Consider the following 15,606-nt stretch of genomic DNA (forward strand, 5'->3'; position numbering starts at 1 on the left):
ATGGTTGGATGGGCACTTAAAGTGCCGTAACCTGCAGGGTTATGGACCGAGAGCTGGTAAGTGGGATTAGACTGGATAACCTCATGTTGGCTGGCGCAGACATGATGGTAAGTACTTCAGGGAATCTAATACGGCTAGAGTGATCTCCTGGACTAGTTTCGATTGCCTGGATGGGTTGGAGAGGAATTTTCCCAGATTTTTCCCCTAATTGGCCTGGGTTGTTATCTGTTTTTTTGCCTCTCCCAGGAGATCGCATGGCTCCGGTTGAGTGTAGAATATTGCAATGCATATTTCTATGTTTCTATTTTATTTTCTGAATGCTTCAGCCAAATCAGTCGTCACTTTCGCACACATGGCAAACGACAAACGACAGGAAAAAGCTGATCAACGGATTGATAAAAACCTGTGAGCCCCAAAGAGCTCTCAACTCAAAAAGCAAGGTACAACTTCCGCTCACCCTCCCCTCGTTTCCCAACCACTATAGCCCCGAACCCTTGCCCACATCTCCCTCACTCCTGGGGCCCAACTGCTGCTTGCTTGATCAGGAGCTGAGGGGCCGAGCTGAGGCTCCAATGCAATGCTTTTGGTTCGAACAATTTGACGGTGTGTCAAACACTCCCCCCGCACGGTGCACCATGATCCCACCCCCACCCTATGTCAGAGAGCCCAGAGAGAGCTCCCACCTCAGGAGACAGGCTCTCATTCCCCTGTAGGGCAGTAAGACATTTCCTATCCTCATATTTGGCCCTCAAGGGCCTTGAGTACCTCCATCGGAGAGGGAGATGGTATTCCGATTATCCACTGGTAAAGCAGGGCAGGCACCTCTGTACAGGCTGAGGTTGACCTCCCTGAATATTAACACCCTGGGCCCAGGATTTAGGCACCATCGGAGGACAGAGTGAAGCAGGGAACCCAGCCATTTTAGACCAGACAACAGCCTACATTTATATAGCGCCTTTAACACAGTAAACATCCAAAATCACTTCACATGAGTGTTATCAGACCAAATTTGATAGCCAGCCACATAAAGAATTATTAGGACAGAGGACCAAAAGCTTAGTCAAAAAGGTAGATTTTAAAGAGCGTCTTAAAGGAGATGGACTTGCAGTTATATAGCGCCTTTCACGACCACAGGATGTCCCAAAGCACGTTACAGCCAATTAAGTACTTTTGGAGTGTAGTCACTGTTGTAATGTGGGAAACGCAGCAGCCAATTTGCGCACAGCAAGCTCCCACAAACAGCAATGTGATAATGATCAGATATTCTGTTTTTAGCCATGACACTGGGAATAACTCTCTTGCTCTTCTTCAAAATAGGATCTTTTATGCCCACCTAAGTGAGCAGACGGGGCCTCGGTTTAACGTCATATCCGATAGACGGTGTCACCCTCAGGAACGAAGGCACTGGGGTGCTGGATGAAGGGGAACACTTAAAGCGAATGAGTGAAAACAAGCGTGGGAGTGCTGACGTGGAAGACCCCAAGCCAGGGTGTCCTGACTCAGAAACCTTCTTCCCTTCAGTGGTGGAGTTATGAGACACAGGCCATTGTCTGCCTACCTTCCCATGAAAGCACTTCCTGCTCTCGGAGAGCGTCTCTGGTGCCATGAATGCTGGGGTTCCAGCCGTGCTGGACAGCAAGGCATCGCTGCCTTCAAACTGGTTGCTGACTCCAAAGTCGGCGATCTTAATGTGCCCGTCGTCTCCCAGGAGCAGGTTTGAAGGTTTGACATCTCGGTGGATGATCTTCTGGTAGTGTACTGCGGGAATTGGAAAGATAAAGCAAAGTTATTTTGGTAACCCAGCTATACCAGAATATAGAACAATTTGAGGCCTATTTCCAGCTACGTACTCTTGCCGCTCCTTCGTTCTGACCTCGTGGCGAGGTCGGGACGAAGGAACGGCGAGAGTTCGTAGAGGGATGTGATCGGGGCCCAGGAGAGGCGAGAGTTTGGGGCCCAGAAGAGTCGAAGGCCCGGGGCAGCACGGGCCAGCCCACACTGCGATATGTGTGCGCACTAGGTCCGTGCAGCAGAGCAGGTCTCCAGTCGTCCTGGTTAACCCTTGCCACTGGACCAAGACCTAGCTCTGTCAAGCCCGTGTGGTGGCTGGTGTGCAACGGCCTCCACATGTTCAAATAATCCATGCACAGGCATCTTCCACCTTTCAACATGTAGTTCGGGATCCGGAATATCATTGAATCACCTGTGAACCCATCCGCTTTCGACGTGGAAGCAAGTCATCCTCGTTTCGAGGCACTGCCTATGATGATGATGATTTCCAGCTACAGCTCCCACCAGGTGGGTGGGTGGCAGCAGAGCAATGGCTTCAGAGAGAGGCCTGAACCATGTTCTCCCTCAGGCCCCCGTTGAATTTGTAGGGCAGCCTACGAGTGGTCACTGAGCGGGGGAGGGGGGCATATCCCTGACTCCTCCTGACCCCACAAGAACATAACATAAGAATTAGGAGCAGGAGTAGGCCATTCGGCCCCTCGAGCCTGCTCCACCACTCGATGAGATCATGGCTGATCTTCTACTTCCACTCCACTTTCCTGCACTATCCCCATATCCCGTGATTCCCTTAATATCCAAAAATCTATCGATCTCTGTCTTGAATATACTCAAAGACTGAGCCTCCACAGCCCTCTGGGGTAGAGAATTTCAGAGATTCACCACCCTCTGAGTGAAGAGGTTTCTCCTCATCTCAGTCCTAAATGGCCGACCCCTTATTCTAAGACTGTGACCCCTGGTTCTAGACTCCCCAGCCAGGGGAAACATCTTCCCTGCATCTACCAAGAAAGAGCTGTCACTGAGGTCTTTTCCCATCTTGCTGCAGGACCCCTGGTTTGGCCTCTCTACGCCCGGCACCACTGAGCGGGGTATGTGAGACTCACGCTCCGACCACTGGGGATCTGACATCCAGCCTCGGATCCTGATCTCAATATTCAATGAAGGTCCCCGCCCAATTTGAGGATTGTTGAACAATCGAGTTGGATGGACCGCACGGGACCCCTGGGCGGTGGGTGTTATAAAAAAACGCAATCTGTCTACTGCCCTGTGGGGAAAAAAATCATCTTATTGTGTCTTTGTAGTAAGTTAGGCATTTCAGATAGAAAAGGAGGACATTCGGCCCATTGTCTCTGTGCCAATCCTGCAGCAGGGTAGAAATCTGCCTCTGTTTCAGAAATGAGAAGAGTCAATGGGGCGGATTTTCCAGTGATGCGTGCTCCGTTTCTCACCCCGGAGCGGCAGCAATGGCGACCGTGAGGCCACCTGGGTGGGCGGTCAGCCTCCAGCGCCCCGCGGAGGTTTCCGGCACTGGGTTAGTGGCGGGGTGCAGCAGCACCGGCCGGAAGAGCAGTTGCGACATCGGCACGATTTTTGCCTCCTGCCCTGTAGCGCGCCCCGCTGGGAGCGCCTGGGAAAGCGGGCAGGAACCGATAGCGCCGGCGGAGAGATAAGCAATGGACTCCGAAGGTAAGTGCGATTGCTTTTGCTTTTAATTTTTTTTTCCGATTTAGAAACATAGAAAATAGGTGCAGGAGTAGGCCATTTGACCCTTCGAGCCTGCACCATCATTCAATATGATCATGGCTGATCATCCAACTTCAGTATCCCAGTCTTGCTTTCTCTCCATACCCCTTGATCCCTTTAGCCGTAAGGGCCACATCTAACTCCCTTTTGAATATATCTAATGAACTGGCCTCAACAACTCTCTGCGGTAGGGAATTCCACAGGTTAACAACTCTCTGAGTGAAGAAGTTTCTCCTCATCTCAGTCCTAAATGGCCTACCCCTTATCCTTAGACTGTGTCCCCTGGTTCTGGACTTCCCCAACATCGGGAACAATCTACCCGCATCTAACCTGTCCAGTTCCATCAGAATCTTATATGTTTCTATGAGATCCCCTCTCACCCTTCTAAACTCCAGTGAATACAGGCCCAGTCGATCCAGTCTCTCCTCATCTGTCAGTCCTGCCATCCCGGGAATCAGTTTATGATGTGGTGGGGTGGGCAATGCTTGGGGAATGTTTTTGTGGGGTTTTTTCAAGTTTTTTTCCCTTCCCAGGCGTCTCTCGGAGTGCTCCCGGCCCGGCTCTGTAGCCTCCCTTAGCGCTGCGCCCCACACTCAGGGCCCAGCTGCTCAAACCCACCCACTGAGGCGCAAACTGTTCCCGGGCACAAACCTTACCGCCCCAAAATCAGCAAAGCCCAATGTCTCTTTGTTCATAAATACGGTTGAGAAAGTGCTTGCACCAGAACAATCCTGTGTTCCGACTGATTGACAATCGAGTATACTGAATCGTGATTGACAATCAAGTTTATGAATTGTGATTGAAAGCATCGCTATGTGAAAGGTGAATCTTTGTGATTGAGATAAACGATTGCTGACCTTCAATTGCATTGTACCCGACATCATTGGCCGCCCCGACCTGTGTGAGAACACCACCGCAGGTCAGGGCTATAAATAGAGCTGGAGCGCCGGGCCCCTGGAACATCGTGGCGGAGGTGCGACGATTGAGGGTACAGGGCCCAGAAGAGCCGAGGGCCCAGGGGCAGCAGAGAGCGGCCCACACTGTGATATATGTGCGCACTAGATCCGTGCAGCAGAGCAGGTCTCCAGTTGTCCTGGTTAATCCTTGCCACTGGACCAAGACCTAGCTCTGTCAAGCCCGTGTGGTGGCTGGTGTGCAACGGCCACCCCACGTTAAAAAAATCCACGCACAGGCATCTTCCATCCCTTCAACTGGAGTTCAGGACTGGAACATCGGGTCCTTCATTGAAACATCTGTGAACTCTTGTGGAAGCAAGTCATCCTCGTTCGAGGGACCGCCTATGATGACCCGATATAAAACGATGGCACTGTAATGTCTGTAAGCTTGTAATGTTTGTAGCTCCACACTGTGAATGTGGACGTATTGTGTACTGCAAGTGCAGGGTTAATAATAAACAGAACCAGGCAGATTTCCGGAGACTTCTGAGAGAGCTGCCTGCCATGTTAGGAAGCTGTGTGTGCTGTGCTCTGTGAAGATATCGCATTTGGCGATGGAGATGGGATTTTTCGGATGATTTGAAGCTTAAATTTTGTTGGTGAAGGATTCAGCCAGCCGACAGAGAGACTTTGGAAGTTTCTGTCTTTGGAAAAAAAGCTACAAAAATCCGAGGTAAAATACAGCACACGGTGAGAACAGCTAGAGATTAAAATGGCAGGTGTAATCGGATATTTGGGGGAATATAGACATGACCGGGAACGTTTTAAAGCGTATGTGGATCGGCTAGAAATGTATTTCACTGCAAATAACATAATCGAAGGTCCAGACACTGCAATCCAGAACCGGGCTGTGTTGGAACGTAAGAAAGCGATCTTCTTATCGGAGGCAGGTCCGGCATTATATGAAACCCTTGTAAATCTGCTGGTGCCTGACCAGCCAAAGGACACAATGCTTAAAGAGATTTTAACGAAGCTGGAGCAGCACTATAACCCCAAACCGTTAGAAATTGCTGAAAGCTAACGTTTCGGGATTCGGAATCAAAAGGCTGATGAGAGTATCAGTGATTACATCGTAGCATTAAAAAAGCTATCGATGCACTGTAATTTTGATAACTTTCAAAACCACGCATTACAGGATCGTTTTGTCTGTGGGGTGAAAAATGATGCGATCGGAAGGAAATTATTGACGACGGATGGCTTGACTTTTGAGATTGCTTGTTTGACAGCGAGGTCAATGGGCATGGCCGAACAATATTCCCGAGAATTAAATAATGATTACGGTCGTTAGTCAACCGAGGTAAATCACCTGCAGGTTCAAAGTAAAAGACGATGGGGGCCCAAAGTCTCAGAAACTGGAAATTCTAACAGAGCGTCGAAGTTGTGCAATAGGTGTCTGGGACAACACATTGCTCAAAGTTGTCCATACATGAGGGCAGAGTGTTTCTTCTGCAGGAAGACTGGGCATCTTGCGAAGGCATGCCGACTGAAGGGTAAACCAGTTTATAAAGCTATGAGCCCATCGTTCAAAGCTATGAGTAGAAATCCCAAGAGACTACATAGCATGGCTGAACAACAACAGGACGAGGAGATGTTAAAGTTACACATCATCAGGAAACATAGAAAATAGGTGCAGGAGTAGGCCATTCGGCCCTTCGAGCCTGCACCGCCATTCAATAAGATCATGGCTGATCATTCCTTCAGGACCCCTTTCCTGCTTTTCTCTCCATATCCCTTGATCCCCTTCACCGTAAGGGCCATATCTAACTCCCTCTTGAATATATCCAATGAACTGGCATAAACAGCACTCTGCGGCAGGGAATTCCACAGGTAAACAACTCTCTGAGTGAAGAAGTTTCTCCTCATCTCAGTCCTAAATGGCTGACCCCTTATCCTAAGACGATGTCCCTGGTTCTGGACTTCCCCAACATCGAGAACATTCTTCCCGCATCTAACCTGCCCAGTCCCGTCAGAATCTTATATGTTTCTATGAGATCCCCTCACATCCTTCTAAACGCCAGTGAATAAAGGCCCAGTTGATCCAGTCTCTCCTCATATGACAGCCCAGCCATCCCTGGAATCAGTCTGGTGAACCTTCGCTGCACTCCCTCAATAGCAAGAACGTCCTTCCTGAGACTAGGAGACCAAAACTGAACACAATATTCCAGATGGGGCCTCACTAAGGCCCTGTACAACTGCAGTAAGACCTCCCTGCTCCTATATTCAAACCCCCGAGCTATGAAGGCCAACATACCACTTGACTCCTTTACCGCCTGCTCTACCTGCATGCCCACTTTCAGTGACTTATGAACCATAACACCCAGGTCTCGTTGCACCTCCCCTTTTTCTAGTCTGCCGCCATTTAGATAATATTCTGCCTTCGTGTTTTTGCTCCCAAAATGGATAACCTCACATTTATCCACATTATACTGCATCTGCCATGTATTTGCCCACTCACCTAATCTGTCCAAATCACCCTGCAGCCTCTTAGCGTCCTCCTCACAGCTCACACCGCCACCCAGTTTAGTGTCATCCACAAACTTGGAGCTATTATACTCTATTCCTTCATCCAAATCGTTAATGTATATTGTAAAGAACTGGGGTCCCAGCACTGAGCCCTGCGGCACTCCACTAGTCACTGCCTGCCATTCTGAAAAGGACCTGTTTATCCTGACTCTCTGCTTCCTGTCTGCCAACCAGTTCTCTATCCACGCCAGTACATTACCCCCAATATCATGCGCTTTTATTTTGTACACCAATTTCTTGTGTGGGACCTTGTCAAAAGTCTTTTGAAAGTCCAAATACACCACATTCACTGGTTCTCCCTTGTCCACTCTGCTAGTTACATCCTCAAAAAATTCCAGAAGATTCTTCAAGCATGATTTCCCTTTCATGAATCCATGCTGACTCGGTCCGATCCTGTCACTGCTTTCCAAATGGACTGCTATTTCATCCTTCATGATCGATTCCAACATTTTCCCCACTATTGATGTCAGGCTAACCGATCTATAATTACCCGTTTTCTCTCTCCCTCCTTTTTTTAAAAGTGTCGTTACATTAGCTACCCTCCAGTCCATAGGAACTGATCCAGAATCGATAGATTGTTGGAAAATGATCACCGGTGCATCCACTATTTCTAGGGCCACTTCCTTAAGTACTCTGGGATGCAGACTATCAGGACCCGGGGATTTATCGGCCTTTAATCCCATCAATTTCCCTAACACAATTTCCCGCCTAATAAGGATATCTTTCAGTTCCTCATTCTCACTAGACCCACTGTCCCCTAGTACATTCGGAAGGTTATTTGTATCTTCCTTTGTGAAGACAGAACCGAAGTATTGGTTCAATTGGTCTGCCATTTCTTTGTTCCCCATTATAAATTCACCTGAATCTGACTGCAAGGGACCTACGTTTGTCTTTACTTATCTTTTTCTGTTCACATATTTATAGAAGCTTTTGTAGTCAGTTTTTATGTTCCCTGCAAGCTTCCTCTCGTACTCTCTTTTCCCCTTCTTAATTAAACCCTTAGTCCTCCTCTGTTGAATTCTAAATTTCTCCCAGTCCTCAGGTTTGTTGCTTTTTCTAGCCAATTTATATGTCTCTTCCTTGGTTTTAACACGATCCTTAATTTCTCTTGTTAGCCACGGTTGAGCCACCTTCCCTGTTTTATTTTTACTCCAGACAGGGATGTACAATTGCTGAAGTTCATCCATGTGATCTTTAAATGTTTGCCATTGCTTATCCACCGTCAACCCTTTAAGTATCCTCTGCCAGTCTATTCTAGCCAATTCACACCTCATACCGTCGAAGTTACCTTTCCTTAAGTTCAGGACCCTAGTTTCCGAATTAACTTTGTCACCCTCCATCTTAATAAGGAATTCTACCATATTATGGTCACTTTTCCTCAAAGGGCCTCGCACAACAAGATTGCTAATTAGTTCCTTCTCATTACACATCACCCACTCTGGGATGGTCAGCTCCCTGGTTGATTCCTCGACATATTGGTCAAGAAAACCATCCCTAATACAATCCAGGAAATCCTCCTCCACCGCATTGCTACCAGTTTGGTTAGCCCAATCTATATGTAGATTAAAGTCGCCCATGATTACTGCTGTACCTTTATTGCACACATCCCTTATTTCTTGTTTGATGCTGTCCCCAACCTCACTACTACTACTTGGTGGTCTGTACACAACTCCCACTAGCGTTTTCCTCCCTTTGGTATTCCGCAGCTCCACCCATACCGATTCCACATCATCCAGGCTAATGTCCTTCCTTACTATTGCATTGATTTCCTCTTTAACCAGCAATGCCACCCCGCCTCCTTTTCCTTTCTGTCTATCCTTCCTAAATGCTGAACACCCTTGGATGTTGAGTTCCCAGCCTTGGTCACCCTGGAGCCATGTCTCCGTAATGTTCGAGGTTAATGGACAGCAATTCGAAAAGCATCAAAATCCACATAGATGTTGTGGGATTCAAGATACCAATGGAAATTGACACGGGTGCATCCGTGAATGTAGTACCAGAGTCACTATATCGCGACAAATTGCGTAATTTCCAACTGGAGAAATCCAAGCTCGAGCTGCGAGGCTACTCGGGAAAGAAAATTCCTGTGGTAGGTCGTATCACTGTACCGGTGAAATATAAAGATCAATTTCAGAATTTGCCTCTAATAGAAGTGAAGGGTATTGAGCGACATGGAACCAAGGTGGGCACATGGAGTTAGGATCCCGATCAGCCATGATCGAGTTGGATGTTAGAAAAAGCACAATGGGCCATATGGCCTATTCTTGCACCTATTCTGTTCCGATGGCCACCTCCTGGTCCTATGTTCCCAGAGGAACACCGACTCATACTTGCCCCGGGGTTCAAGGCTTGCCCGCTGCTCAGAAGGCAGCAGTACCCTGATTGGCTGATGTAAAGACCAGATTCGGGCATTGCATGGAAAGTATTCTCTGATGGCAGGCACTCTTGGACCTTAGCTTCTGCCCTCTTGAACATCCCTGATTTTAATCGTTCAACCATGGGTGGCTGTGCCTTCTGTTGCCTGGGCCCCAAGCTCTGGAATTCCCTCCCTAAACCCCTCTGCCTCTCTTTCCTCCTTCAAGACGCTCCTTAAAACCTACCTCTTTGACCAAGCTTTTGGTCACCTGCGCTAACTTCTACTTATGCGGCTCGGTGTCAAATTTTTATCATAATACTGCTGTGAAGCGCCTTGGGACGTTTCACTACATTAAGGGCGCTATATAAATACAAGTTGTTGTTGTACAGGCGGAGCACTGCCCGATGTGCGTCACTGGCCTGTTCCCGGCCACTGAGGAAGGGATGGTGACTGTTGACCCGGTCACCATCGGGCAGGCAGCTATTCAGTGCTGTTGATGGGTCAAGCTATAAAACCTGCCCCGGGGGGTGGCTGGGTGGATTACAGCAGTAACAGCTCAGCATATTATGAAGCTGCTTCAACCTGAAGTGGTTCTGTCCGAGAAAAGGGGCATAAGAAGAAGAGACCCGGACGCAATATTGAAAGAGTTGAATAAGACTCTGGAAGAGAGAGAACACAGCAGAATTTGGTGTCAACCAATGGCTCAGTGGGCTGCACTTCCACCTCTGAGTCAGAAGGTTGTGGGTTCAAGTCCCACTCCAGAGATTTGTGCCCATAATCCAGAGATCAGTGCAGTGCTGAAGGAGTGTTGCACTGTTGGAGGTGCCGTCTCTCAGATGAGACGTTAAACCTGCTCTCTCAGGTGGACTTAAAAGATCCCTTGACACTATTTCGAGAAAGAACAGGGGAGTTATCCTGGTATCCTGGCCAATATTTATCCCTCAATCAACATAACAAAAACAGATTATTTGCTGTTTGTGGGACCTTGTTATGCATAAACTGGCTGCTACATTTCCTACATTACAACGGTGTCTCCATTGGCTGTGAAACACTTTGGGACGTTGTAAAAAGTGCTACAGAGAACCCCTACACCAAAAAATATTACACATTGAAATAAAAACAAAAACTGCTGGAACTACTCAGCAAGTCAGGCAGCATCTGTGGAGAGAGAAACAGAGTTAACGTTTCAGACCAACTTTTTTCCTTTCTCCACAGACACTGCCTGACTTGATGAGTATTTCCAGCATTTTCTGTTTTTATTTCTGAATTGGTGCACAATATGTTGCTTTTTGTACAACAGCACATTGATAATGGTTTAAAATATACCAGTAGTTTTCAGTGCTGAGTCTGGTGACTTACAGCAGGGAGTGAGGAGCTCCCTCAGTGATTGGTGAGCACATCACTGGTGGTCAGACAGGAACAAGCAGTCACTGGAATGTGAGACGGGATGGCCCTCAATGGCCCTACTTGCATTCTCCAGCATTACTGGATTTTTTTATAGACCCATTTTACACATTCGACAGCTCACACTGAAGGTTTCATCACCAAAGCTTCTGAAGATGGAAAACAACAAGACAAACAGCTGATTGCAGCGTGCAGTGCAGAACATCACAGAGAGCGAGTGGGGACAAAGCCTTCATAAGATAAACGGGCCTGGATATCACCAGGCCGGAGCCATTAGAGGGAGCAATGTGCGGCGGCCTGGCCCAGAAATCGGCACGGTCCTGAACTGCAAGATCATCAGTAGGCCGGGGCCATTAGAGGGAGCAGCGTGCAGTGGCATACCACTGCAGGGAGCAGTGTGTGCTGCTGCAGGAGGGCGACGGCTGACTGCAGTGCGGGCAGATACAGCAGGAGCGGCGAGGTCGGGGCGAAGGAGCGGCAAGAGATTGTAGAGGGACGTGATAGGGTCCCAGGAGAGGCGTGAGTTCGGGGCCCAGAAGAGGCGAGGGCCCAGGGGCAGCATGGGCCAGCCCACACTGCGATATGTGTGTGCACTAGGTCCGTGCAGCAGAGCAGGTCTCCAGTCGATCTGGTTAACCCTTGCCACTGGACCAAGACCTAGCTCTGTCAAGTCCGTGTGGTGCCTGGTGTGCAACGGCCACCCCACGTTAATAAAATCCACGCACAGGCATCTTCCACCCTTCAGGATGTAGTTCGGGATCCGGAATATTAGGTCCTTCATTGAAACACCTGTGAACTCATCCTTTTTCAGCTTGGAAGCAAGTCATCCTCGATACGAGGAACTGCCTATGATGATGATGATGATGATGAAGATAAACGGACCTAAATATCAGGCTGCAGGACCGTGAGATTGGTGCAGCACCCACTTTGGGAGGGTACGACGAGCTATGGGCAGCAGCCCTGTCCTGCCGATTTTAGTCCACGTGTGAGGCAACCGTGGGTAAATCAGGAGTGCCGAGTTTCACGATGTTCTCACTTAGCCATTCCCAGGTGCTGCCATGTCCCCTGGGTTTGGTGAACCGAGACACCGCTGTCCAGTCTGACCAGCGAGTGCGGTGGGCCGATATCACCATGACTTTCCTCTGGGGTTATGCTGATCGCTCGCCATAGCTTCGGCACAAACCACGTTTACGTTGATCTTCCGCTGAAGTTACAGCTCGATGGAACAAACCTCCCCACCCCCGGCCCGAGGAAATTCCCGAGATATAGGGTGCATCACGGGATACACCATCCCAAATTCCCAATAGCCGTTTCTGGGGTCAAACGTCCACACCTGGGATCGCAAATTCATAATTCTCAGGCAGACCCTGGAGTCGAGGATAACTTGCTTCCACACTAACATGAGTTCTAAGGTGGCTGATGAGACCAATGTGGGATCTGTCACAGGTGGGGCAGATGGTGATTGGAGGGACGGGTGAGTGGGGTGCTTGGGTTGTCGTACACTCCTTCCGCTGTCTGTACTTGGCTTCCGCGTGCTCCCGGAGAAGAGACTCGAGGTGTTCGGTGCCTTCTCGGATGCTCCTCCTCCACTTTGAGCGGTCTTGGGCCAGGGATTCCCAAGAGTCAGTGGGGATGTTACATTTTTTCAAGGAGGCTTTGTGAGTGTCTTTGAAGTGTTTTCTCTGCCCACCGGAGGCTCGCTTGCCGTGTTGGAGCTCGGAGTAGAGTGCTTGTTTCGGGAGTCTAGTATCGGGCATGTGGACAATGTGGCCCGTCCATCGGAGCTGATTAAGCGTGGTCAATGGTTTGATGCTGGGGATATTGGCCTGAGAGAGAACACTGACGTTGGTGCATCTATCCTGCCAATGGATTTGCAGGATTTTGCGGAGGCAACATTGGTACTTCTCCAGTGCTTTGCGGTGCCTGCTGTACATTGGATCTTGGAGGGTTGTAGGGCTGGATGAGGTTACAGAGATGGGGAGGGCTGAGGCCATGGGGGACTTTGAACACAAGGAGGAGAATTTTAAATATGAGGTGTTGATGAACCGGGAGCCAATGTAGGTTGGTGAGCACAGGGGTCATAAAATATACCCCTCACATGTCACAGGCTGAAAGGAAGTGACTTACAATGCATCTCATCTAAAGCTGTCACAAGAAATCAGGAGACAGACATCTGGAAACAATGTGAGGGGTCATCGGAGACTGTCAGAATAAAGGTCGGATCATAAAACAGTATCTGTAATGCCCGTGCAGCACACTCTAGGAAAGCACCCATTCCATAGTGAAATAGAACCTCCTGCGGCAGATGTGTGCACAGGTTGCATTTACTCAATGGAGTGAACTCACTCATCCTGATATCATGAGCGGAGGAGTTTGAATGTCATCACCAAGACCACTTACTTCCACCTCCGTAACATCACCCGTCTCCACTCCTGCCTCAGCCCATCTGCTGCTGAAACCCTCATTGATACCTTTGTTACCTCTAGACCTCTACACTCGACTATTTCAATGCCTCCTGGCTGGCCTCCCACCTTGCACCCTTCACTCTTTACCTGTCCACCATTGTTCATTGGTTTATATGTAACCTTCAGGCCTGCTGACCGAGGGCCGTGCGGCTCTTTGTCGGCCGGCGTGGACACGATGGGTCGAAATGGCCTCCTTCTGTTCTGTGTTGCTATAATCTTGATCCCTTCCAAAACAATGCTGCCCATACCTTAACTCGTGTCAAGTTCTGCTGACCGCTGTGCTCACCAGCCTACATTGGCTTCCGGTCCACCAACGCCTCCTCGTGTTCAAATCCCTCCATGGCCTCAGCCCTCCCTATCTCTGTAACCTCTCCAGCCCTGCAACCCTCTCTGCGCTCCTTCAATTCTGGCCTGTTGCACATGCCCGATTTTAATTGCTCCACCATTGGCGGCCATGCCTTCAGTTACCTGGGCCCTAAGCTCTGGAACTCCCTCCCTAAACCTCTTCGCTTCTCTATCTCTCTCCTCCTTTAAGTTGTTCCTTAACACCTACCTCTTTGACCAAGCTTTTGGTCACTTATCCTAATATCTCCTTAATTGGCTCGGTGTCAAATTCTGTCTGAAACCGCTCCTGTGAAGCGCCTTGGGACATTTTAATACGTTAGATGCGCTATATAAATACAAGCTGTTATGGAAGAATGCTCTGACCTCATTGTCCAGATTTGTGTGGTGTTACTAAGCTCAATATGTTTATATTGGAACATGCAACATCTCTAATATATACCAAGTCTACTTTCTACACACACTTGGTCAACTTTTCCGACTTGAAATTCTTATGTCCACATTTATAATGGAAATTGCCTATATAACCTCGTCATGTTGTAATTACATTCTCCTCCCCTGTGGAGGCGCTGCAGCAGTTTCCATTATAAATGGGCAGAGGAGTATAAATTATAATGGAATATAAAAATAAGGGCAGAATGTGTGAGATTAATATTGGGATTGAAGTGCCTTGTTCTAATGATACCAGCTCTCTAACCCTCTGTCACCTGAGGATTACACTCAGTCCTGACTCCGTGTGTATAATGACCCGGGAGATCGCCCGCTCATTTTATGAATATGAAACAAGGGATTCTCCCAATCACAAGGGTAAGTACAGACGCTGGAGGCCATTCAGCCCACTGTTCCCATTTTTCCACAGAACCTACTGGGTATTAAATAGAATGTACTAAACATTAGCCTGTGAATTCAAACCAGCCGTCACTTCTTTTGAACTGTGAAAATTCCAGAAATGCTGAATGACTCAAGGGCAGAAAAAAGTTTTCTCGAAAAACATTTCAAAGTAATAAGTTAAATGACCCAAATCTGTCACCATGGTTTCAAATTGTTTGCTAATTGTTGACAGTAATGGCTAAAGATGACATCAAATGTTTCAGCACAAAACAATCTATTCAAGATGACTGTAGGGATAAAATAGCAACCACATCAGAAGGTACTGCTTGGGAGATTAGTATCAAACGTGGTTACCATGTAATAAGGCAGTTGCTATGGGAACGTGGTGTTTAACACTCACAGTATTCGATACCCATGATGATATCTCTGAAGTAGAAACGTGCCTGTTCCTCCGAGAACAGACGGTCAGTCGGTACCTCCATCACAGCGCTAAATAGTGGAGAAGACACGATGGGAGAATTAGATCAGCAATCACATCAAGCGTTAGAAAATGGCAGAGTTACTAACGATTCCGGACTTACCCTTTACTCAACAGTTCAAACACTGAAAGCACAAGAGAAAGAAAATGAACAGATAAATATATAAATTCCAATAGGAAGATGGCACTAGATTCTGGACTAATAATGGAACCAGCTTAAACTTCTAAACTTTAATTTTTCTTTTATTCTATAAAGTTTAACCTAATCTACTTCTTCAGATGTTTCGATGTTCCTTTAGAAGTTGTTTGGACACTTTTCTTGTCTTGTTTCTGCTTCCTCCTCGCTCCCACCAAATTTGAAAGTGCAATCACATTGCAAACACCCTTGACCGGCTAAACATCAGCTTCATGGCCTTTCGAGTTGTGATCACACAGTGTGATATTTATAACATTAGCATGTTCACAAGTAACAAACTCGAAAACAAGTATCAAACATGGAAACAAGCAATGATCCCATAAACAGGAACCAAACACTTTGGCAAGTAATAAACGCTTTGGGGCGGAAACTGCCCCCTCCATAAGTGCCTCTAAGGGGCAGGAATGCAGCGGAGAGGCCTCATCGGCCCGGGGTGGGGCAAATGGATAGGCCGACCCCACACCAACAGACGACGACCCCCTGTCCGTACCACGCACGTGGTATTGCTCCGCGGGAGCGCCGCC

General features: G+C 48.1%; 1 protein-coding gene across 2 annotated transcripts in view; it reads right to left on the reverse strand.

Annotated features, from left to right (window-relative positions):
* The window catches only part of camkk1a (calcium/calmodulin-dependent protein kinase kinase 1, alpha a), a 271,224-nt gene that overhangs the window by 40,445 nt on the left and 215,173 nt on the right, over positions 1-15,606 (reverse strand). For both annotated transcript variants that reach the window (XM_070857382.1, XM_070857383.1), the window contains 3 exons: positions 14,990-15,011; positions 14,809-14,897; positions 1,559-1,758 (listed from right to left, as the gene is read on the reverse strand). In XM_070857382.1, the coding sequence (XP_070713483.1) occupies positions 1,559-1,758; positions 14,809-14,897; positions 14,990-15,011 (311 nt within the window). The remainder of the gene's footprint in view (positions 1-1,558; positions 1,759-14,808; positions 14,898-14,989; positions 15,012-15,606) is intronic.

Source organism: Pristiophorus japonicus, chromosome 16 (genome assembly GCF_044704955.1).
Source record: "Pristiophorus japonicus isolate sPriJap1 chromosome 16, sPriJap1.hap1, whole genome shotgun sequence".
Lineage (NCBI taxonomy): Eukaryota > Metazoa > Chordata > Chondrichthyes > Pristiophoridae > Pristiophorus > Pristiophorus japonicus.